This window comes from Juglans microcarpa x Juglans regia, chromosome 5S (genome assembly GCF_004785595.1).
Source record: "Juglans microcarpa x Juglans regia isolate MS1-56 chromosome 5S, Jm3101_v1.0, whole genome shotgun sequence".
Taxonomy (NCBI): domain Eukaryota; kingdom Viridiplantae; phylum Streptophyta; class Magnoliopsida; order Fagales; family Juglandaceae; genus Juglans; species Juglans microcarpa x Juglans regia.
The window spans coordinates 5,872,740-5,896,330 of NC_054603.1; the positions used below are offsets into that span (position 1 = coordinate 5,872,740).

The window sequence follows — 23,591 nt, forward strand, 5'->3', positions numbered from 1 at the left end:
ACTAGACGACCACGTCATATTACTGTAGTCACCAATATCTTGCGTCTGTGTGTGTGTGAGAGAGAGAGAGAGAAAGTCATGATGCAGATTTAACCAAAAAACACTGGAATATGCAGACTGTCCAATCTCAAAACTGATGCGATGAAATACGCTGCTATAGATTTCATAACAATTGGCTTCCATTAATCTAATGCGACTCCAGGGCCTTCCCCAGAACAGAGCACCTACTCATGGTTTAGGGTAACAAGAACTTTCAATCATGATGGAAACAAATAGGGAGCTGAAAAAGGCAAGAGAGAGATGCTGGCAATCATCAATGCCTGAAGTGCCTCACATTGGTGAAGAGAAGTGAAACACCATACTTTTTACAGCAGTCTATTGCATCCCCATCTCTGATGCTCCCACCAGGCTCTGCAATAACACTGACCCCACTCTCACATGCTTCTTCCACCGCATCTTTCCAGGCTGTTTACAGAACAAGCAGAATCCACATTAAAAAAAAAAAGGATATAAATACCTAACAATCACTAAACAATTACTAGCAAGGAATTATTTCGCAGGCCAAAAGCCCTTTGACCTAGGGGCACCACCACCCGTCCCGTGTACGAGACAGTGTGGGACATCTTGGGGTCAAGTTTCCCTAACCCCAGTTATATAGAAGAAAAAAGCCCCGATGATTTCACTACTGCAGAAATATGAGTTCATCATTAATATTCCCCATCCTAATATTCATTCGCCCTGGACATTATCTCAAAACTCTTTTCACATATGCACTATTGTCAATAACTTTCAAGAGCAGTTACTGCCTAAGGTGGTAAATACCAAATGGAAAGAAGGCATCACTAGCCAAAGCTGCCCCTTTGACCTCATCTCCGGCTTTCTTCAATGCTATCCTCAAACTCTCTAGACGGTTTGGCTGGCCACTTCCCATGCCCAACATGCAATTATTCTGCCCAAACAATAACAAGGATCAGAAGAAAGTATCGGTTAGATACATTCATGCATGATCTAAGTAGTCAGAAAATTACCAACCTTTGCTATTACAATGGCATTACTTTTGACATGCTTGACACATAACCATGCAAACTCTGCATCCCGAAGTTCGCTTTCTTGCGGAGCCTTCTCAGAAACCACTTTAAATTGGATATCCTGCGGGGTCAAGTCATCAGAATCCTGGGCTAACCATCCACCACCAACTTGTCTGAGTGAAAACTTTCCTTTCTCATTTTTACTTGCTTCCAGGATCCTTAGGGTCTTAGACTTTCCACGAAGAATCTCAAGCCCCTTTTCTGAATACTTGGGCGCAACTACAATCTCGTAAAACATCCGAGTCTCACCATCTGTGGGGCTCCTAAACTCCCGGATTTCCTTAGCAAGAGCCTACAGGCAGAAAAAGAAATGGAGAAAGGAATTGAACATCTATTTGATTCCCCTTCCATAGTTGCATCAGAAATCTAAAAGTCAAATCTTAATGTATGGATCAGTGATTCAATCATTTTAGTGAAGAAAATATGACTTAGTTCCAGGTTTTGAGTCACGTGATGAAAGCACATGCTAAGCCAACAAAGCTAGTAATAATGAGGCTTTGAAGTTATTATATGAGAAGAAAAATGATATAATGTTACGGCTTGCTTTGTGGTTACATATCATCATCGATACTCCATGCCTCAATGAACTTCAATGTAAATGGAAGCTCCCAAGAAGTGCATAACGAAATGAGGCTCAACTCGTACAAGTTTCTATGCTAGACAAAAACTTACAAAAAAGCAGCTTACCTCATCTACTTCTACATTGAAGGCTACAATGCCACCGAAAGCACTCACTGGATCTGCTTTAACAGCAAGCCTGTATGCTTCAAGTATATTATCACGTGAAGCTACTCCACATGGATTTGTATGCTTTACAATTACACAGGTAGGGTTTCTAAACTCTGACACGCAATTCCAAGCTGCATCAGCGTCTAGGTAGTTATTGTATGACATCGACTGCCCAACAAATGAAAATCAGAAAGCAGTTGCATATTTATTATATCATATAATATTTGTTTATAATCACTAGATGTGCATAGTAACTTGTACTTCTCACCTTCCCATGGTGTTGAATAGCAGTTGCAATGCCACCAGTATTAACCTCTGCAAGTCTCTTGTCCACATAAAACGCAGCATGTTGATGAGGATTTTCACCATAACGAAGAATACTTTTGCGCTCAAGAGGCACTGTTAAGCTGGGAGGAAATTTATCTTGAAAACAAATAAGAACCCATCAGTCTATGCACCCAAGTGGGAGGCCCTTTGTAAACGCAATACAATAATTTCTACATTCTGCATTTGTGAATCTTCATTCTTCGAAATTATTTTTAAAAAATACTGATACTTGTTTGTTTTAAATGATACTGTTATATAAACAGTCAGATAATTTCGGAATAACCCCTTTCTACCTTTGCTATGTCAAATTGTGACTCAGGAGAATATTTAAGTCAAAGACTGAACATAATACAACATAAACAACAACAGCAACAGCAATAGTAAAACAAAGCTATGGAGTGTATACAACTTTCATTAGTCTTAGTTTGCTTTTAGCTTCATTATGATGGATTAAAAAGAAGTGATCTTCTATCATATGGTGGTGTCTTCTATAATAATTAGCACAAGCTTGGGGACCGCCACTAGAAAATGACAAAAGTCAACTGTAATTTAGAGCACTTCCAGATTTTTGAAAGGGGCCCATGGCTTGGTGCTTCCCCTTCCTCCTCTTCACCTTGTCCACATCAGAAAGGTTAGATTCAACTTTATTACTCACTTGGGCTTGAATTTTGGGTAGGTGGCACACTTCTTTGAACCATGTGGCTAGTATACACATATCGTCACCAACTAGACAAGTCAAAACCATGTGAGGAATAAATTAGTCTTATCTTACACATGCAAAGTCATCACTTTGCCCTTTGGATGTGAGGCCCAAAATATTGGTGACAAAGGATTCTTTAGTTCCAACCAACAAATGTCAACAGAACAGATGCTGTCCAAGATAGAGTGACAGCCCAAGAGGGACAAGTGGAACTTCTGGTTCATGAACCAAAACAGGTAAACCAAAATCATATTACTAGGCTTAAAAAACACGATGTCTTGGAAATGAGGGATGGCATCTACAATATGCAGTAGGAAATTTCTTCAAAGGGTTATGGGCATTGGGAAAATGCTATGACTGACAGTTTCCACAGGTAACGAGTGCTATTACTATTCACTGACACTTCCTTGTTAAGAACCAGGTAGCAAATATTTGCGAAAATGATGTTGTGGATGTCATCATACTTTTTCTTAATCGAAAACAGATCCCGCTAGGAGGCTCGAACCTCCGACCTTGTGGTCAACAGCCACATGCTATAGCCAATGTGGATGTCATCATACTTGATAAGGTAGAGTGCAAAATGCCAACTTTTGGTAGTTTGAGTAATAAGGTTTGCATACTAGAATGAAAGAAGCCTCGATTGCGGACCTGCTGGTTACATCAAATGGTACTTTTCAATGGAATGTTGCTTTTTAAATAAATGCACATGATTGGGAAGTCGACACAATATCGAAGTTTATGATCTCATATATTTTACTCACATGAGGGAAGTTGATGAAAAGATTTTCTGGCGTCACTCTATGAAAGGGAAGTTGACCATCCGCTCCTATCAAGCCATGCACACACATACAACCAACCCATTCCTATGGAAGAGTATTTGGAAGACAAGGGCACCCTCAAAGGCACCCTCCTTTGTATGGACAACTTCATTGGGGAAGATACTCACACTCGACAGCTTAAGGAAATGTTGATTCATTGTCATGGAGTGGTGTTGTATGTTCAAAAAGAGTGGGGAGTTAGTTGATCAATTATTACTTCATCGTGAGATTGCCACGACATTATGGAACAACTACTTCAGTTGGGTGGGACTAAGTTGGGTGGTGCCGAGAAGGGTGATCGATCTCTTAGCTTCTTGGAGAGGCCTTCTGGGTAGCTCTCATATTGCAGCAATATGGAAGATAGTCTCAATATGCTTATGGTCGTGCATTTGGAGGGAAAGGAATGATAGAAGCTTCGAAGATCACTATCAATGGAAGAGCTTAGGAAATTGTTTTTCAATACTTTTTCTTCATTGGTCGGTTGTAATTGATTTCAATGGAATGAGTTTCCATGAATTTCTTGTATCGCTGAACTAGCATGCTAAGGCGACACTCTTGTATATGTCCCATATACCTGGGCTTTTGCCTATTCTTATGATCAATAAAAATTTATTTACCAATAAAAAAAAGGTTTACATACCTGAAGAACCTCCTGCAGTTTGCTTCCAAAGCCACTCAGAAACTGCAGAATCATAAGAAGCAACATGTTGAAATGCCTTCCAAGCAAGCTGTCTACGGAAGTGTTGATCATTCCCATCTCCTCCTAGAAATTCTAGGAGCTGAGGATAATCTTGTGGATCTACAACCACCAAGACATCCTTATGATTCTGTTTAACAACAGTACATGGATAACAAATAACTATATTAGAATTTGGGCAGATAAGTTAAAAGGATGATGTGTACTAAACAATCACATTTATGTTGCATTTGACATTATGATTCAAAAGCAGCAATGGGCCTTTGGCTGAAAGCAGTTAGCCACCCCCCCCCCCCCCCCCCCCCCCCCCCCCCCCCACACACACACACAAAACAAAGAGAAAAGAAAAAAGCATATGCAACATGGCCAAAAGGAAAAGTTTAGGGAACTTAAACATATATATTTCTGACCAATTCTTTAAGATTATTTACCCGGTCAAATCTCCCTATTCTAATTACGTGTTGAATGACACTACTGCCTAATTGATTCGTGAACAGTTAGCTGCATTGCACGTGCAATTTTGATGTTTTAGAAGCTAAGCAAATGCAGCATCTAAAAGAAGCTAGGTTTGCAAAGTCACACTTGGTGCTGCTCATGAATTTAAAACCTGTATGAACTTTTCCACAGCCAATATTCCAGCTTCAAATTTAGCCCATTGAATAGCCTTAACTTTGTTAACTTATCCCTTTGGGAGATAAAAGGGCCACTAGTTACATAGTTAAGAAGTGTGTAAAAGTATTAGGTTTGTGTCACGGAGTACGCAAAAAACCAGAGCGTAGCCAAGTCCACAGAGAAACCATATATAATCCACAAAATTATTTTGCCAATAACATAGTCAATCAACCTTTGCAGCAGCTCTGATCATTGCAGGACCACCAATATCAATATTCTCAATTCCGTCATCAAACTCAATTCCTCCAGTTGAAGTTACTTTATCATAGAAGGGATACAGATTCACTACTACAACATCAAACATACCTGTAGAAGAACTATCTTAGTCAAGCAACTATCTAGCAAATTCATACAAAACAAGATTAGGCACAGAGAGAGAGAGAGAGAGAGAGAGAGAGAGAGAGAGGTGAAGGTGATGTGAAGGATTTCACATCTAAACTAACCAATTCCATGTTTATTGAGAGCTTCCATATGATGCTTTTGATCTCTTCTAGCAAGAATACCCCCATGTATGTTAGGGTGCAGAGTTTTTACACGGCCATCAAGCTGTAAAAGAAATTCTGAAGAATCAACTTTAAAATCAATGGTGGAGCAATGGCAAGACAACAACCAACCGCAGGAGACCAACCAACACTGGCAAACTTGCACCAACTATCAAAATTAGAGGCATGCTTATAAATCAAACCAGAGGCTACATTACCAAGCATACGAAAATTAATTCAGCCTCAACCTGTAGTTGTAAAAGGAAGCACCTCGTGCAGCCGATTAAAAATGGGAATTTTCTTAACTGTGCTTTTTTTATTGTTTCCGTAGGTCTATTTTATGGGCTTTAAAAGGTGTTAGAAAAGCAGTTGAAGGCGTAGAATTTAACAAGGCTCAATCAATGTTCTAATAGGAATAGTCAAAGAAATCCAAGAAAAACTAATGATCTTGTTAAGGATTTCTCTTGACCAATCAGATCTGACACCCTATTTTCAGAGATAAACCCAAACATTTAGGGCACCTTTTTCTTACAACATGCTGCCAACTTTTTCCTAGAAGAGTTGGAAGCTGTTAAAATATTCACATAATTATTTGTTCTTTACAGTATGATTTTTTTGATAGGTAATAAAAATAACATTAAACTCATGTAGAGAATCTGAATGCATGAGCCTCTAAGAAAAATGAGGAAAAATGCTAGAATATCAACTCTAGATCACCATTGGCAAGTTCTTTAGGGTATGAACAATATATAGCATCCTATCCCTAGGACCCTGACATGAATGGGGTGTTTCAGAAAAACAGTGAAATTCCTGGGTTAGGTCCAAAAGAGAGTTCAAAAGCTTCATACCATACAGTATACAAAGCTTTTTCCTGAGTTAATAATCATATTCTAAACAACAAATTATGAGTGACACCAGTACAAAGGCTAATTAGACAATTGAAAAGCAACTTAAGCTACTCCGGATACTCACCATTTCCGGAAAACAGGTAAGCTGTTCCACTTTAGTAACAGATAGGCCAGAACTTTCCAAAGCTGATGCTGTTCCCCCAGTTGAAACAATTGTGTAACTATGGTTCACAAGAGAGGCAATCACGAGAGTGACCAACCAGTTTGAAAATTCAATCAAATGAGGTTTCATGAAACTGACTGGCTTATATATAAAGATGAATGAAAAATCATAACAAGGGCTTCTAGAATTCAAATCTTTTTTTTTTTTTTTGATCAGTAAAAGATAGAAATTATATATATGAATGAAATAAGCATAGCCCTTGTACACAGGAAGTATACATAAGAGCTCCTAAATACATTCTAAGAGCAGTATATTAAAGACAAGAAATCCTGAACATTATCCCCATGTAATATAATAGTGGAAAACCAACACAATAGAGTGTAGAGAAAAAAATTCTTCAACGCGGATATTGTGCGGATATTATCTGTCCTCAAACTTAAACTTAGAGGACAGATAATTTGAAGAGATCAATGTAAAATGAGTGCAGTATCATATCAAAAACACCAAACAGGGAAATGGCCATTTGAATATTGAAAATGCTAGGTTCAATTCGAAGACTATAAACCAAAAACGAAGACTTATCATAACAAGGGCTTTCAAAAATCAGTCTTTAACAACTGAGTTAATAGACTAGACGGCACCCACTGATTCCAAGAAAGTACAAGTACAAGAGCCTCAGAACAGGACAGAGAGATAATAGGTCTGAGAAATTTACCCCAGTTTTTGAAGCCCAGATCCAAGAAAAGTAAGATCCTTCTTGTCTGACAATGATATTAGTGCTTGCTTGTTAACTGTATCAAGCCAAAAACGATAACGCAAACCAAAATAACATTATTCAATTATCCAAAGAAAAAAACAGTTATGTTTATTTTTATAGAGGTGATAGCTTGTAAATAGGTGTTATCTCGTGTTTCCTGTGTACTTGGCTATGCTTAATTACTTATTCTAATAAAATTTTATTTTACGTATCAAAAAAATATTTTTAATAGATATTCATCCGCCAGTGTGCAAAAGAAAATGAAAGTTGAAGAAAAACCAAAACTCATCCACCCAACATCACAAGTTTAACGGTTAGAACATCACCCACCCAACAATCTTTCGTCCCAACGTATCGAAAATAAACTCAAAATCCCCAGATGATGAATTCCATTTTTACAACAATGTTCACATTGGTGAAATGAAAAGTATACTGCAAAAAGCTCTCTATTTTACGGAAAAAATATAATTTTTTGATGCTACCCGAAAAAAGTAACGGAAAAAAAAAATCAAAGAGAGCCTTGAAAGAATACCAGAAACAGAGGACTGAGAAGCACTGTTTGGCACCGAGAGAGTATCAATCTCAGACATGGCTCTGATTGGACCACAGCTCAGACTCAGCGGGCAGGAGTGAAGGCGAACGCACCCGAAGGACGACTGAGAGGACAAAAAGACAGTGAAATTTCAAGGCATTAAAAAAAACAGAGAGAGAGAAACCAATTGACCAAACATCGTTCGAATAGATATGGAAAGCAATTTAGGAGCGCTTCAGGGAGTGACAAGAAGTTACCGATAAAGAGCAAGAAAAGGCGGCTTTAGTTCTCAGAAGAGCGGCGCACGGTACGCGAGCGAGAGCGGTGTCGGCTGAGGTGGGGGTGGAAGTGGAAGTTGGAGGTGAAACTGCAAGCCCAAACATATCTTGAACACCGACTGTCGTCTGTAAATGTGTCTTCTACCTAGGTTGTTCCCTGCTCATGCGAAGACGGCTACATATATATATTATTCGCTTCAAGGTTACCACTTTACTGTCAACTTCTCCTTCTGAGTCAACCCTTTTATTATTTCCATGACATTTATAATTTTTTTTCACGAGATAACTCGAAAAATCAATCAATCAATCACTCGAATAGAACGATTTATGACAAATTGATACAGTTTTTTTAATGTTAATAAAAAGTATTAACAATTAACTATAATGCAATTCGCTTAAAAAAAAAAAAAAAAAAACCTATAATGCAATTGAACCGTTTTATTTCAAGTACAAAAAAAAATATAAAATATAAATTTATTGATTAATTTCAATGAAATTTGATATGAATCTAAATAGTGTCGATTAATATATAATTTATATATGTAAACTCAATTGTTCACATTTTTTTGCTTCGTATACATGTTTATCTTTCATTTATTCTCCAATTCTTATTGAATAGAATGATGAAAAAATTAATATATATTTAGTTCTATCATATTTTTTTATAATAAATTTTTTTAAAAAAATTTAGTTGTTAGAAAATATAAAAATAAATATAGTTTCAAATCAATTTGAAATCGACTAGAATCAATCCATTGAAACGATTTAATGAAAGATTCAAGAAACTCACTAAAATCAGTTTGGTTTCTAACCAATTCAATTTGAGGTGAGTGAGTCGAATATTTTTTCGAACATTGTCAAAAATTAAGGGTATATTTAGTTTTTGAAGATTTCAAATATTTTCTTTTTAAAAAAAGAATAGTCAATTCAGTCAAACATATTTTAAACACAAAAGAAATTATTAATTAAAAAACCATACGATCATTTATTTAGATTTTTGTGAAAAGAAATTCACAAAAACCAAAACTTTCATAAAAACCCAAACAAAAAGCTCTCATAAAAATTTATTAAACAACTTTTCATGAACCTTAATACAAAACATACTTCAAGATTTTTTTTTTATCCTAAGAAATGAGGCATTCTGTGAACCTATTTTCACAAGACTCAATATAGAATACACATAACAAAAAATTTCAATAATTCTTAAATTACAAAAGAATTTCCACTTATCAAGTATGTCCTAAGTTTTCATATTCTCATTTCTCTTATAAAAAAACACAACTTGTAATTTATCCATTTAATATAAAAATAAAAATGATCCTTTTATGCAAATTTAGTTACTAAACTTTACAAAGTTTAATAATTCTATTGCAAAAAAAAAAAAAAAAATGATGATTTAAGGGATAAAATGCAAGTCTTCGTTTACTTTTACATGCTATAGTGTTGATATATAAAAAATGTATATTCTTACTTATATGTAGAAGATATGTTTTTTTTTTTTTTTTTTTCCAAAATGCTATAAGCCCTGATAAATTCTCCCGACAGTGGGTCCCGACTTATTTTTTAATTTTTAATTTATTTATTTTTACTTAATAATTAAAGAAGTGTTTTTAATAATGTTGTAATTTTTTTTTTAAAAAAATGTTATAGTGTATAAAAAAATGTGTGAAAAAGAAGAAGAGTAGTCATTTAGCCTTCTCGGGAGAATATGTCGGGTGTAATACACCCTCGGCGACTCTCTTTTTTGGAGTATCCAATCTAATGGTGAAATACACGTGCCACTTACCTACTCGTGAAAAAATTACCATCAATTTTAACGAAAATACGTATTAAAGTATGTAACCATCCATCGGAAACTGTTGAAAAAGTAGGTTTAATGCAAGAGTAATTTGCTGACACTGTGACCCAATTCATTTGGTGCCTCATTTGGTCACGTTTTCGCGTCTGAACAGGTGAAAAAGAAAAGAAAAGAGGGAAATGAGTTATATTATCCTCTTGTCCTTCGATCATCATCTCAGACACACCAGACTCCGTGTCCACTATGAATTTATTAAGATTTTAAGGTATTTCTAGCTCTAGTTCAACTTTTTAAAACCAGAATAATTTATAGTTTGGAAGCTACCCAACTTAGCAGAATCCAATATTCATTAATAAACATTGAATATTGCTGGCATTGCAAAAACTTTCATTGATTAGTTACAAACAAACAATGATTAGAGTCTATGCAGTGAATATGAGAAAAATGAAAGCACTATAAGGTAAGAAAATAAAGCAAGGACATGATACAAAAGGATGGGGTAAATGGTGGGAAAAACAAAACGAGTAATGCTAGCTATATACGATCTTAGGGTGTGTGCAAGCCCCGCGTACTCCTTTTAAAAAAGAGTGGAGCCCACCATTAAAAAATTAATTTTTTCAAAAGAAGTGAACGGGACTTGCATACTCTTAAGACCGTAAATATCATTTCTCAAAACAAAATAGCTCCTGCTGCAGAAGGAAGATCCAGATATCAGAATTTCTCAGGCTTTATATTGTATTGATGCAGAGAAATAGTTAACAACCGTCCATCTCTAATTACAAAAGAGACCTGGAATTATAACTACCCAAGTCAAATGCCAGCCAAAAAGAAAAAAGTTTGTTCCACCAAGTTGATCGATACTCTACAAAGAGATAATTCGTCTCCACCTGTGAGATATCATTAAAAGTTTGACAAATTTTAAGACTACAAGACATAAAACTATATTATAGAATAAATCTATGAAAAAATCTGTTTGTATTAGGAAAAACTATTGCCACAGCAAAATATACAACTTTGGGATTAACAACATTCAGTGATAGCAGGTGCATGGTATTGGTTATCCACACACAACGCAAAAAATATGGACGTGAGGTTGTTTTCCCGATTGAAAGCCAAGATGAGATTATTTAGGTATGGATATGATTTCAGCAGAGAAGACATTTAACAAGTAATATGCAACCCACCTTTGCCAGAAAGCCAATGATCAAGCAACTATTGAGAGAAGTGTTTTGGATAAACGTGTTTTGGTGCCATGCCATGCAGTTGTGTGGGTCCCACATTCGACTGGTCCTGGAAAAAAAACTGCATCGTGAGTAATCCATGCAAACCAAAAGGCTTGAAATCCGAACTGATAGTGATTGTGTAAGTACCATATCTTGCAAACCATCCTGCACGTCAAAACAAGTTGTAGTAGTCGGTGGTCTGAAATGCAACTGCCCCTACCAGCATGCAAAGAGTATCATTACTTGACCATACTGTAGAAATCTCCTTTTTAATAAGTTGCAAGGTTTTAATAATCAAACAATACTACTAATCCAAGGATCCCCAACTTCTCAGGGTATATTCTGTCTCTTTCATATTCGATGTAACTTCCTTGACCTATACATCACCCTCCAAAACTACAACTCTTAGCAAAGCATCATCAAATGGCATACCATCCCTTGCAACCTGTGTTGTGTTAGGTAATGGGCATCATGGATAGGTGCAATTGAGTTCAGTTGTCCCTAAATAAATAAATAAATAAGATCCCGATTTAGATATTTTATCTACCGACAGAAAAAACAATATCCAACAAATTGATTAGTCAAAATATTGTTTACCAGCCCTTGCATGTTATGTTGATTGCTATAATAGTCATCACGGCTTGGGCCTACAGGGTTTAATTGTCCCTACCAAAAGGAAAGATAGGTAAAAACAAGTTATTCACAAGCATATAAGTTATATTGTTGGTAATACTTCTAATGGTTCCATGATTGGAACTCCATATTTCAATGGTTATAATAAGGTAAATACAAAAAAATAAACAAAAATAAAGAAGAAGAGGAAATATTACCATTCCTTGCATGATTTGCTGAGTACCAAAATAGCCCTCAAGTGCTGCAGCCCTTGAGGTGAATTGTTCCTACAATAAATATATAGGAAAAAAAACTCCATATGATAAGTCACATTCAAATGAGAAGTATAAGCCTTGAAAAACAACATATTCCTACTCCATGCATAATGCCTAGCTATTAAACCACACCATACCATCCCTTGCATGCTCTCTTGTGATTCATAAGAACAATCAAGGGCTGGTGCTTGTATATTTGAGTGTCCCTACAACAAGTATGGAACCCACATCAAGATGTTCTTCTGGAATATTATAGCAGAATCTACATTTCTTTATAGACAGCGTTACTAACCATTTGTTGCCAGCTGTCATGGGCCCCAATTGATATGACCTGTGGCTCTGAATGTTCCTGAAATTACAGAAACTTTCTACTCAAACAAAAATAACCATTTGACCAAATTTCAGAATAAGGTTGCAATGTTAGCATGATAACTATCAAAAGTATAACTAACCTGTCGTTTTTTAGATGCACTATTTTTTTTATTTGTCTTGCTAGTCATGTTACCTCGGTTCACCTCTCCAAGGCATTGAGGACCTTGGGTTGATTGTGGGCTTGGTACTGTTTCACTCTGAATTGAGTTATTTACACACTCACACTTTCTCAAAGCTTCTTCTAGTGCATTCAATGCAATATTGTAACTCTCTTGAGATAAAGACCCTTCATCACCCAACTTAAAGGCCCGTCGACATAGGTCATTGTAGCGTTGAACTCTAGACTCAACAATAGCTGAACCTTCTCCCGTTGTTTCTCTATTCTTCGCATCCTTTGTCCAGCGTTTCAATATATACTGAGATGGAATTCTGTGTACACCAGACATTTGCAGAACAATCATTATATGCCTACAAAGGAAACCGTTGAATTCAAACAAGTGGCATAAACAAGAAACATCTGAAGTTATTTCATTCCACACCACAATAAAATCTTGATTCTCTTCAAAATCTTGAACCCTAAAAGTTTTGGTTGCTCCATCTTCACTTTCTTTTCTTGGATGACAAGCAACTACTCCCAAAACCTCATTTTGGAACTTCTTAAATATCGCATGTGTGTACAAAGTTGCCAACTGTTTTCCAAAAGGCGATGGAGATTTCAACCCTGGCTGTTTATGCCAAGTTTCAAAATCTGCTTTTGCTTCCTCTTCACACTTCTCTCTTAGAATTGCTTTATACTGTTCTAAGAACTCCTTCAATGTAGTTTTCCTTGGCATGTATTTGTCAAAGAAAAAGTTTATACTTTCCAAACGTTGGGCTGTAGACATCCCAGCCAAAAAAACGTCCTTCATATATGTAGGTACCCACTGTTGACGATCTTCATACAGTTGCCGGAACCATATGTCATTTCTTAAATTGAATCTCTCAACCATTTTTTCCCATCTCCTTTCAAACTGTTCGTTAGTCCAGGACTTAAAAATGCATTTGTTAAATTTAGACATAAAATTCTCATGTTGCCTAATTACATAACTGAGCTTCTCATGAATTTTGTTAAGTATGTGCCATAAACAATAACAATGACGAGTATCAGGAAAGACCTCTGCAATAGCTTCTTTCAGAGCTTTGTCTTGGTCAGTCAGTATCACTCTAGGAGCATGTCCACCCATTGATCTAAGCCAAACATGCATTAACCAAACATATGTTGATTTAGTTTCTTCAGACAATAATGCAGATCCAAGCAATAGAAACTGAAAATGATGATTCACACCAATAAAGGGAGCCAGCGGCAATTTATTCTCATTCTTAATATGTGTGGTGTCAAAAAAGACTACATCACCAAAACTGCCATAATCAAGCCTGCTTTTGGCATCAACCCAAAAAACATTTCTTAGACGCTGCTCTTCATTTAGATCTATTGCATAAAAAAAGTTAGGATTCTCATCTTGCATATTCATGAAATGGTCGAGCATAAGTTTGGCATCTCCTTCTTCTAAAGCCAAATGCTTTCCGCTATCTAATTGCTTGGTGACGCCACCTTTCTGCTTGTCAATTTTCTTATAGCCACCAGATTCTCTCGACTTTGTAACATACATCTTTTTTGTTCTCGCCCGGATAGCATGCAATGCATCAACATTACCACAATCTAGATCTAAATTCCTATGACCCCGAAAGTAATAGGCTTGGTCTGGGAAAATTTCATGGTTATGCTCCTTTATGATACTGCATATAATCCATCTACCATCTTGCCTTCTCTTAACATGCATGCAGGCCTTGCAATCTGTTTTTGTCCAAGATAGATTAATCCTACCTCGTCTTCTTTTCCCAGGAACGCTTATTGTGCTGTCCACATTTAAAACAGGTTCCACACTTTCGTCTGTTTTACGTTCTCGCTTGCTTCCATATCTAGTACATGCAAACTTTGCATCAATAAATTTTCCAGATATCCTGGATCGACGGCTGGCCTTTATTATAGCAGCAAATCCCACAGACTTCGCATAGTCTTTATAGAATGAAAAAGCTTCCTCCTTTGATTCAAATTCCATTGCATCATGAGGCTCTAAAATTTTGAAAGAATCCGAGTTTATTCCCTCTCCAGCATGCCCCTTCTTTCTACTATCTGATATTCTTCCATTTACATTTGGTCCTGTATTTTCCTTATCATTTCCAGCAACATTAGGAGTGATTGAACAATCTCTGTCATAGCCTTCATTTCTACCATCTACCATACTAACATTCACGTTAGGCCTATTGTCTTCCTTGTGTAATTCTCCCGAAGGCTGCTCAAGATCTATCCCCATTGAGAAATGTTTATTCCTAGTTTCTTTTGGAAATCAACCATTCAAATATGTGCCTGAGAAGCAGAGAAGAAACTGTGTACCTGTTAGAAGTACATTAGAGAGCAAACCAAAGGGACCTAAAAATCCCAAATACAATTTACATGTTTTTTTTTTATAGGTAAATACAATTTACATGTAAACAATCAAATATGAGAACTATCATATAAAGTAGGAATCTCTTTTTTCTAGCACCATTAAAATATTAACTAAATATGGGTAAAGAATGAAAAATAATTTTTTCACAATCAATTAGGAAATATAAAGAGCCAGCCAGAGAGGGAGAGAATCAGCACCAGATGTGCTAACCTGATAAAAATACTTGAACTTCGAAGTATCAAATTTTATCACAAACAACGACATCTAAATATGCATCACAGCACTACAATGAGGTCACTGCACCAAAAAGATCCACCAAAAATCTGAATATATCTGAAAATCAAAGATATTTATTGCCTAAAAGAATAAACCAAAAAGGAAACTACTTTTATAAATAATTAAGTAAAACATTGTATTATAATATCAGAAAGGATGTAAGCCCTAGTACACGTTAAGGATACTACAGAGAGAGGGGGGGAGGGGGAGGTAAAGAAAATGCTATAATTTAGGCCCCCTTTGGATTGAGAGATGAGATGATATGAGATGGTTTTAGATGAATTGAATAAAATATTGTTAGAATATTATTTTTTAATATTATTATTGTTTTGAAATTTGAAAAAATTTGAATTGTTTATTATATTTTATGTAGAAATTTGGAAAAGTTGTAATGATGAGATGGGATGAATTAAGATCACTTCTCAATCCAAACGGGGCCTTAAGTTACAAAAATCAAAGAACTCCGACAAAGAGAGGAGAATCCTCAACGGTAAGGATATTACAGGGAGAAGATATAAAACAGTAAGGAAAATGATATAATTTAAACTAAAAAAATCTGCACTCCAAGAAGGAAAGAATGAATACCCAATAGCCCTCGTCAAAAAAGAATACCATATTGTATATAAATTTCTAACACCATGTAAAACAAGTAACTTTGGCAGTAAACACAACAATGGAGATTCCATTTACTTCCATAAAGTTCAATACCAAGACTACTAGTGAAAATTAGCAGACAACTAAGAATATCCAGATAATTAAAATGCCAAATACCCACTTCTCAGACAATAATCGAGAAATGATAACTTCCTCAAATAAGAACACACAAAGCAACATGTAATTGCCAAAAGAAGATGACAATTGAAGAGGAATGCCCAGAAAAGGAAAAATCCCCCCTTCTCAGAACTAATTAACCAAAAACATATAAGAAAAGAAAGACTCAGAACGGTATCTATAACAAAAATTACAGTCACTTCAGAATAGAGGCAGAGCTAACAAGTAACAACAGAAGAGAAAAGTGTGCATGAAATTTTGTTTTCTTGCAAAAAAATATCTCTATAATTAGAACTAAAAAATTTGAGAAGAGTTAAGAGAGGGAATGAGAGAATTACGGGTGTATTAGGAGGATAAAAGAGGAATTTTCAGCGAGCAATCTGAATCATCTGATCGTACTGATTGGGAGGGAGAGCTGGAAGTTTTGGGAGATGGCGAGTAACCAAGTTTTTGTTCTTCGATTTCAATCTTAGGGCTTCGGAAACCATACACGTACTCGCATTCTGCATCTACCTTACTCGCCTATACTCGCCCCCCGGTCTCCACGTGGCTCCTTCTTTTGTTGAAAACTTGAAACCCGAACCATAGCCCGAAGATCGAGCCCAGTTTATCTCGGGGTCGGAAAAATATCAGATTATGGGCAGTCATTTGTGTTTTCGGACTGTGTTGTAAATCATTAACATTCAATTACATGATTTATAAGTTAATTGTGTCAAACTTTCAAATTATAATCCAACTCATTTTATTTAACAGGTCGTGTCATGTCACCTGTTTTAACTCGTTTAATAATTAATTAGAAATAAAACAACACAATACTACTCATTTAAACGCATTTCATGTAAATGAGTTGAATTAACATGCATAAATCATTTAACCTGATTAGCATAATTTCATATAAAAATTAAAACATATATTTGTTAGTAGCCACGATATCTTCAAAAAAATAAGACTACCTAATAACAAAAAATATTAATATTTTTCAAATTTTAATATATAATAAAACCAATATTACAAATCTTACAATAAAAAATATGATTATAAGTCCATATTTACAATCCCAACAATAAAAACATAAATATACTGAGAAATACCAATATTACAATTTAACAATAATAAAATTATGATTTTGAAATAAAATTTAAACGGATCAAAACAGGTTGATCGTTTATAAATCGTGTCTTAACGGGTTAACCGATTTTGACCCGAATCCATTAATATCAAATTCAAACCCGCTAATTTCGTATAATGTTCGTGTTAAATTTTCGAATCGTATTATATATTATCACCCATATACCATACCATAATAGAGTGGTAATTTGGGATACATTCATATAATGGAAATTAGGGTTGTACAAAAATTGCCGAAACAGGCCGGCTCGACTCAGACTGGCCGCTGAATCAAGGAAAGGATGGAAACCGGCAGGAAACTGATCGGCGGGCGATAGTATTTTATCAAAACTAACGTCGACTGATTCAACGCCTTTTTGAACCAGGGATAAACTACTGAATCGGCCAACATCGGTTTTTTTTTTAATTTTTTTTAAAATTTTTTTATACCAAAAACGACCTCATTTTAGGGTTTGGAAGAAAAAAAAAAATAGAACGGCGCCGTTTCAAAATGGGATTAATAAACACCCCCCATTTCTTCTTCTTTCCCATCTTCTTCTTCCTCACTCCTCTGTTTTCTCCTCTGCAACTCTTCTTCCTAGACTCATGGCAGACGACAACGCGACTTCCCTCCTCCGTCACAAAGACGCCAATGACAGACTGAAGAATCGAACCGATGCACGTCGAGACCGACATTATCGATTTTCTCTCCCCTAATCGACCGGTTTTGAGTATCACTCAATGACTTCAGTGCGGCGTCAGTTTGGCACCGAAACCATGCCGATCCCATCGATTTTCACCCCTAATGGAAATTGTGGATTGATATTTCTTCTCTAGAATTAATGTTACTGGAAATTGTTTTTTTTCCAATTTAAAAAAGAATTCAATGGTTTTTATTTATTTACATATAGGTTGAGATAACGATGGTTACAGTGTTTTTAATAGAATTCATAAAAGTTGTAACATATAGAATTGTTCGTTGAATCTTTATAATGATTTTAAAGAGTCGTAATTGAAATAGAGAAGTGTGGAGATTACAAAGAAAATTTATAAAAATAAATTTATAAATTGACGTGATTTTATAAAAATATTATTATATGAAGTTGCATAAATTTATAAATTTACTTCTATGAAATCTGTTTATAACGAGAACATTTTCTTTCGGAAATAGTCTAGAGAAGGCATTAAAATTTTTCTAAAATTTTAAGCCGTAGAAATTGTATTATTTCATATTGAGTACAGAAAGAAAAATGATGATGATATGATTGCTACGACCAATATACTTAGACAATTGAATTCCTAAGGTAACTACATACGTCCTACCTTATAGTACGTATGTCCTACCTTATCAATTAAAATCTTGTCTTGATTAATCAGAGGGTGTACTGATGCTGAACAGTCAAACCAGTAAACCGACAACAAAAATAACAGTATGCCAACATCAAGTCCCCAATATCAAATTGACCTGACCCAAAAAAAAAAATTCCGACAAAGGTTAAAAAAGTGCTAAAACTATGGGTATGGATAGGACGCTCCAGTGTGCATTTTTCAGAACCCTCATGTATTCCATGCATTAACGATCACAAGTGGAGAAATATTTGCCACAAAATGATTATATAAAAAAGAAAAATTTACAAAATGATATGACTTGATGTAATACGTTAGTTTGTAAAATTATTTTTAAAATAATGCTTAAGCCACTGAGAATTCATTGAAAATTTTCACCGATATGAATTTTTTTTTTTAAAAAATGTTTGAAAAAAAACATTTACTTGTTCAGTGAGGATTCTTCGGTAAATGTTATTGTAAAGTAGATCTATATCATGGTTACAGTTTGACACAAAAATATATGGGTGAAGAGTCGAGACTAATGACCTAAAAATATAGCAATACGACATGATCTGAAAAAGGAATAAAAGTAAACGACTGATTTCATGTCTGCAAGTGAATGTACCTTGCTTGCAGGCTTGCATTTACACACACCCACACACACACCCCAGAGGTCTTCTCTGAATCACTGATACATGCATGCAGATCACAGAGGTAGCTAGCTCCCCTTCAACCATGCATTGCATGTGCTATACGACCTTGCAACAGTTTCTCTTTTTTCTTCTGCAGAACATAGATAGCTCTGGCCACCACGTGATAGCTCAGTAAACGTATCTTTAATTGTCTCCCACACAGGATTGACCTGCATGCCATTTCTGTCTCCTTCAATCCTGGCCTGCAACTTTTTTGTTTCCTCGATATGTATGGATCATATCCTCAGCACCACCTCCAGAAAAATAAAAATAAAGATTATATATATATATATCTGCATGATTAATCCTCATCACGAGTACTCACGTTCTAAAAATTGAAGTATATGCGTTTTGTTTTTTCATTTTCTTTCTGTCAAGAAGAAAGAGAAACTATATATAAAATAAATCAGAAATCAACGATATAAACTCTTTGGAAATTAATTGTGTATTAATTATTATTTTTATAAATAAAGAATAACGAGATTCTCTGAAGTTTATATATATATATATATATATATATATATTGCTTAGTTGATCTGATCATGTACTATATATTGAAAATAATAGTCAATGATTGGAATCATATAATTAATATGCATCCATCCAATATATAAAACAAACTAACTATACCATTTAATAGACTATTTAGATATGTTCTCATAACTTAATTATAATTCCATAGATTAGTTGAGATAAAAGAATAATGCTAGATTCAGTTTTTGGATTAGCAAGTTTTGCTTACTCCCTTGAAAAAAGTGGGTCCACCATTTCATGTGGTGTCTCATATTTATCCATCATCTTCAAATGAAGTATGTGAGACTTTCACATCTTAGAACTTTAAATATTATTTATCTTAGATAGATTAATATATAAAATTTCCCCTCAGTGAATCTTGAATTATCAACATATTTTCATTCATGTCTAACAATTATTTTTGTATGTTCATGTAATATTAAGGGATAATATTTTTAAAGTTTCATGCATTCCATTAATTTTTTTTAAAAAAATCATTTAATATTTTTTTGTTACGGTTTTCAATGCAGAAAATCTATATATATAAAAGATGAACAATGCTACATACAATCGTGAAGTGTACAAGCATCGTGCAGTCGCTTTGAAGAAGAGTGAAGTCCACTATTAAAAAATTAATTTTTTTTTTCATGTGGATCCCGTATTCATTCATTTTTTTTCAAACTGATTGTGCGGCGCTTGTACACTCACGACTGCAACTATAATTTCTCATAAAAAATAGAATAATATCAATATTTTCTTCCCATGCCTGGGATAAGTCCACCGGCTTTCATCGTTTTCATCCAAGTAGGACTGTAAATGAACTAGTTTGTTCGATAGCCAGCTCGATACTGGCCCGGTTAAACTTGAATCGAACTTGACTCGTGAAAAAAAACTCATTCGCGAAAGGAGATACCCGCTCAATTAGTAAATGACACATACCCGATAAAACTCGACTCAATTAAAACTCATTCATATATTGATAAATATATACATACACTTATGTATATATATATATATATGTATTAGCTAATAATATAAGCATAACACTTTTGTAATTAAATATATAATATGTAACCTAATTACTTATATCTATATATTGAATATACTTCATAGTTATATTTTATAATTTGTACAATAATTAGTCGATAAGATTTAATAATTTCATATACTAGTATGTGGGAACCATATATGAAATAGATATATGTTATCATATTATGTGTATATATTAATAATTTTTGTGGCATATAATATATTGTTATTATAGATAAATTAATATCAACTAGTTAGATATTAATTATATATGAATTTTTAAAATCTTATAATTCAATAGAGGTTCTACTTGTTACTTGTACAAATTTAATATTAAATTTAATATTCTTTATCAATTTATTAATTATTAAATTTTATTTAAAAAATAAACAATTGAGCTCGAATATTTTGAGTCGAGCCGAGCTTAGCAAAGCCAAAGAATGGCTCGGCTCAGCTCGATTACAACCCTAATCCTAGGCCTATACTTATTGGGCATCCAAGTCATGGCCCGAAATCTATAACTCTGAGATTTCAGTACTGTTTATTCCGGTGTCTATACTATAGGCTATATGTAATAGTTAATAAAAGATTGATTATAAACTAATATTTGAATTAATTATTTAATTTTTTTTAAATTATATATAAAAAAAATCAACCAAACATTTTATGCACTTGCGCTTGATGAATTTTCTTTCTGTTTTTTCAAAGGAGGGAGATCTTTGCATCTTATTACAACTAAGTCCATGCAATGCACCTTATCCAAGGTCAAGGGGGTCGACGCTTGGTTTCAATTTGGGAGCCGTGCATTAACTTAGAATATCATGTGAAATACATGTACCAGAATAGATATCTTGAATTTGAATCGGCCTAACTCTCATTTTATCACATTTAATTAAATATTTCACGCGTTAGGCTCACTCATTGAGGTAGAATCGGGCCCAGACATGAAGGAATCAATGTTAAGACATATATAAATGATTAAATCTACATCTTTTCATCAGTTTAAATTTTTAAAATAAATGGTAATTTCACGTATTGGAGATTGAGCATATGATAAATCTCATATTCTCAAAATTTAATCCTTACGCAAATAAACATGTCAAAGGTTAAAATCCAAACAATATTCCACTTAGAATGTTATACCCCCGGCTATCTATCCACATGCAGAGGGCATTATTTGCATGTAACTTTTTTACCCATTAAATCTTTAATTTGTTGTTCGTTTGTTTTTCTAAGCAAGCATTCTATTAGGGAAATATGCTAGAGTATTAGTACAAAAATAATGAAAGCAGGGTACATTATAAAGAAATGTATTTTCAATCGTGAAGTGCGTAAGTGCCGCGTAATCTCTTTAAAAAAGTAAACAAAAATAGAATCCATATGAAAAAAATTATTTTTTTAATCGTAGATCCCATTATTTTTCAAAGTGATTGCCTAACACTTGCACACTTTAAGATTGTAAATATCATTACTCATTTTAAAAGGATCTCAATAGGCTTGAGATGTAGTGCAACATGTTTTAGTCACAAAGAAATTTCATAAAAGTAAATTCACAAATTGACGTGGTTTAATCTGATACGTTAGATTGTAAAACTACTTTTATTGTAAATTAAATCTAACGTATCATATAAAATCATGTCAGTTTGTGAGTTTATTTTTGTGATATCTCTTTATGATCATAGCACTTCTCATATATTATATATTTTTTGTATACATCTTTTAATCCATAAGACTACTTCATTTGAATTAAAAATCTAGTTAATGAAAAAGTGTTTAAATAAGAGTACTTCTCCTTTCCTATAAAAGTACCCTCAAAGAAACTCGAAACACACTCGCAAATTGTCCCACTCCTTTTGAGAAATTACTTACACCAGCATACATCTGACACAAATAATGTGGCTCCTTTGGTGGCCAAAGAGCAATGCCGCCGCAAAAAGTGGAAGCGAAACCGGCTGCGCCACCGCCTCCACCAACAACGCCGCGGTGCCAACTACTTGCCAAGCTAGCAGCGATGTCTCGCCGCCGTCGCATTGTTACTGCCTTACCAAACTGGTAAGGAAACTAAGGAGACATAGGCGCAGAAGTCTACGTTCCACGAGACGTCTGAGTTCATTTCAGTGCCGGTACGATCCATTGAGCTATTCTCTTAACTTTGACACCAGCGGGAGTGGGAGCTGCTTTTTGGATGAAGATTACCATCGCTTTTGCTCCTTCTCTTCGAGGTTTGTGGTCAACCCAAGAACAAGTACCCCTTGTCCAAGACTAGTGCTGCCCAGTACCAGCTAATTAATTAATTAAAAGTTACCTGTTTTGCATGCTTTTCTTCTGTTGTTTTTTATGGATTTCTTTTCCTTCTTTTCGTTGGTTCGAAAGGTTAATATATATATATTTACATATAAATTCATAAAGGATGACGTTTTAGAAGCCTTTCTATTTCTTCTTCCTTGTAGTTTTGGTTGAGTTTTTTATTTTCATGTTTTGGGTAGTTCAGATGTTCGACAATGATCACTAATGTTCAGGTCATGGATACAATTGGACAGAATAGGATCAGAACAAAAAGATAGCCATCTGGTGAAAGCTACTAGGCTCTAAAAATGGTAAGAACGCCATGTTTCAGCTCGTGCATGCTAGCTAGTGAAATCATGAGTTAAAAAGGGGAATCAAATACATGTGTCCCGTTCAAATGCTGGCCTCAGAGAATGGGAGATGCTTTTCAGCAATTGCTCCTCGTGACATGTTTGCAAGTGGAGAGAGAGAGATGTTTGGAAAGTTGACAGCCATCAGCCATGTGCAAGTACAAGCGGGAGAGACCATCCCCAAGAAAATTATTGGAAAGTACTGTAGAATCGTAGATATATATATATATATATTTATTTATTATGGTAGACAAATTCCGTAAATATCGTGACAGGCAAATATTTTTGCAGTGAGACAGCTTTTCTTCTGAAAAAAAATAAAAAGGAAAAATAATTTCAAATATTAATTGTACGGGATAGATATTAAAAAATAAAATT

General features: G+C 34.7%; 2 protein-coding genes across 10 annotated transcripts; both read right to left on the reverse strand.

The window, feature by feature from the left end:
* Positions 1-88: 88 nt before the first annotated feature.
* Positions 89-8,326, reverse strand: LOC121267734 (bifunctional purine biosynthesis protein PurH). The gene is made up of 12 exons (XM_041171758.1): positions 8,071-8,326; positions 7,814-7,937; positions 7,240-7,315; positions 6,486-6,582; positions 5,475-5,577; positions 5,204-5,337; positions 4,303-4,489; positions 2,086-2,240; positions 1,776-1,985; positions 1,033-1,380; positions 823-949; positions 89-465 (listed from the first exon to the last, which is right to left on the reverse strand). The coding sequence occupies exons 1-12, from the start codon at positions 8,194-8,196 to the stop codon at positions 314-316; spliced, it is 1,839 nt and encodes a 612-aa protein (XP_041027692.1). The 5' UTR covers positions 8,197-8,326; the 3' UTR covers positions 89-313.
* Positions 8,327-10,599: 2,273 nt separating this feature from the next.
* On the reverse strand, positions 10,600-16,434 carry LOC121267820 (protein FAR-RED IMPAIRED RESPONSE 1-like). Of its 9 annotated transcripts, none has more exons than XM_041171892.1 (11): positions 16,246-16,433; positions 15,071-15,157; positions 12,452-14,778; positions 12,292-12,348; positions 12,137-12,205; positions 11,943-12,011; positions 11,710-11,778; positions 11,545-11,613; positions 11,260-11,328; positions 11,074-11,179; positions 10,600-10,776 (listed from the first exon to the last, which is right to left on the reverse strand). In XM_041171892.1, the coding sequence occupies exons 3-10, from the start codon at positions 14,723-14,725 to the stop codon at positions 11,102-11,104; spliced, it is 2,754 nt and encodes a 917-aa protein (XP_041027826.1). In that variant the 5' UTR covers positions 14,726-14,778; positions 15,071-15,157; positions 16,246-16,433; the 3' UTR covers positions 10,600-10,776; positions 11,074-11,101. The 9 variants fall into 9 exon arrangements, with proteins under 9 accessions (XP_041027826.1, XP_041027829.1, XP_041027831.1 ...); XM_041171895.1 differs by having other exon boundaries at positions 12,452-14,797; XM_041171897.1 differs by lacking the exon at positions 15,071-15,157 and having other exon boundaries at positions 11,260-11,322; positions 16,246-16,434.
* Between the last annotated feature and the right edge of the window lie 7,157 nt (positions 16,435-23,591).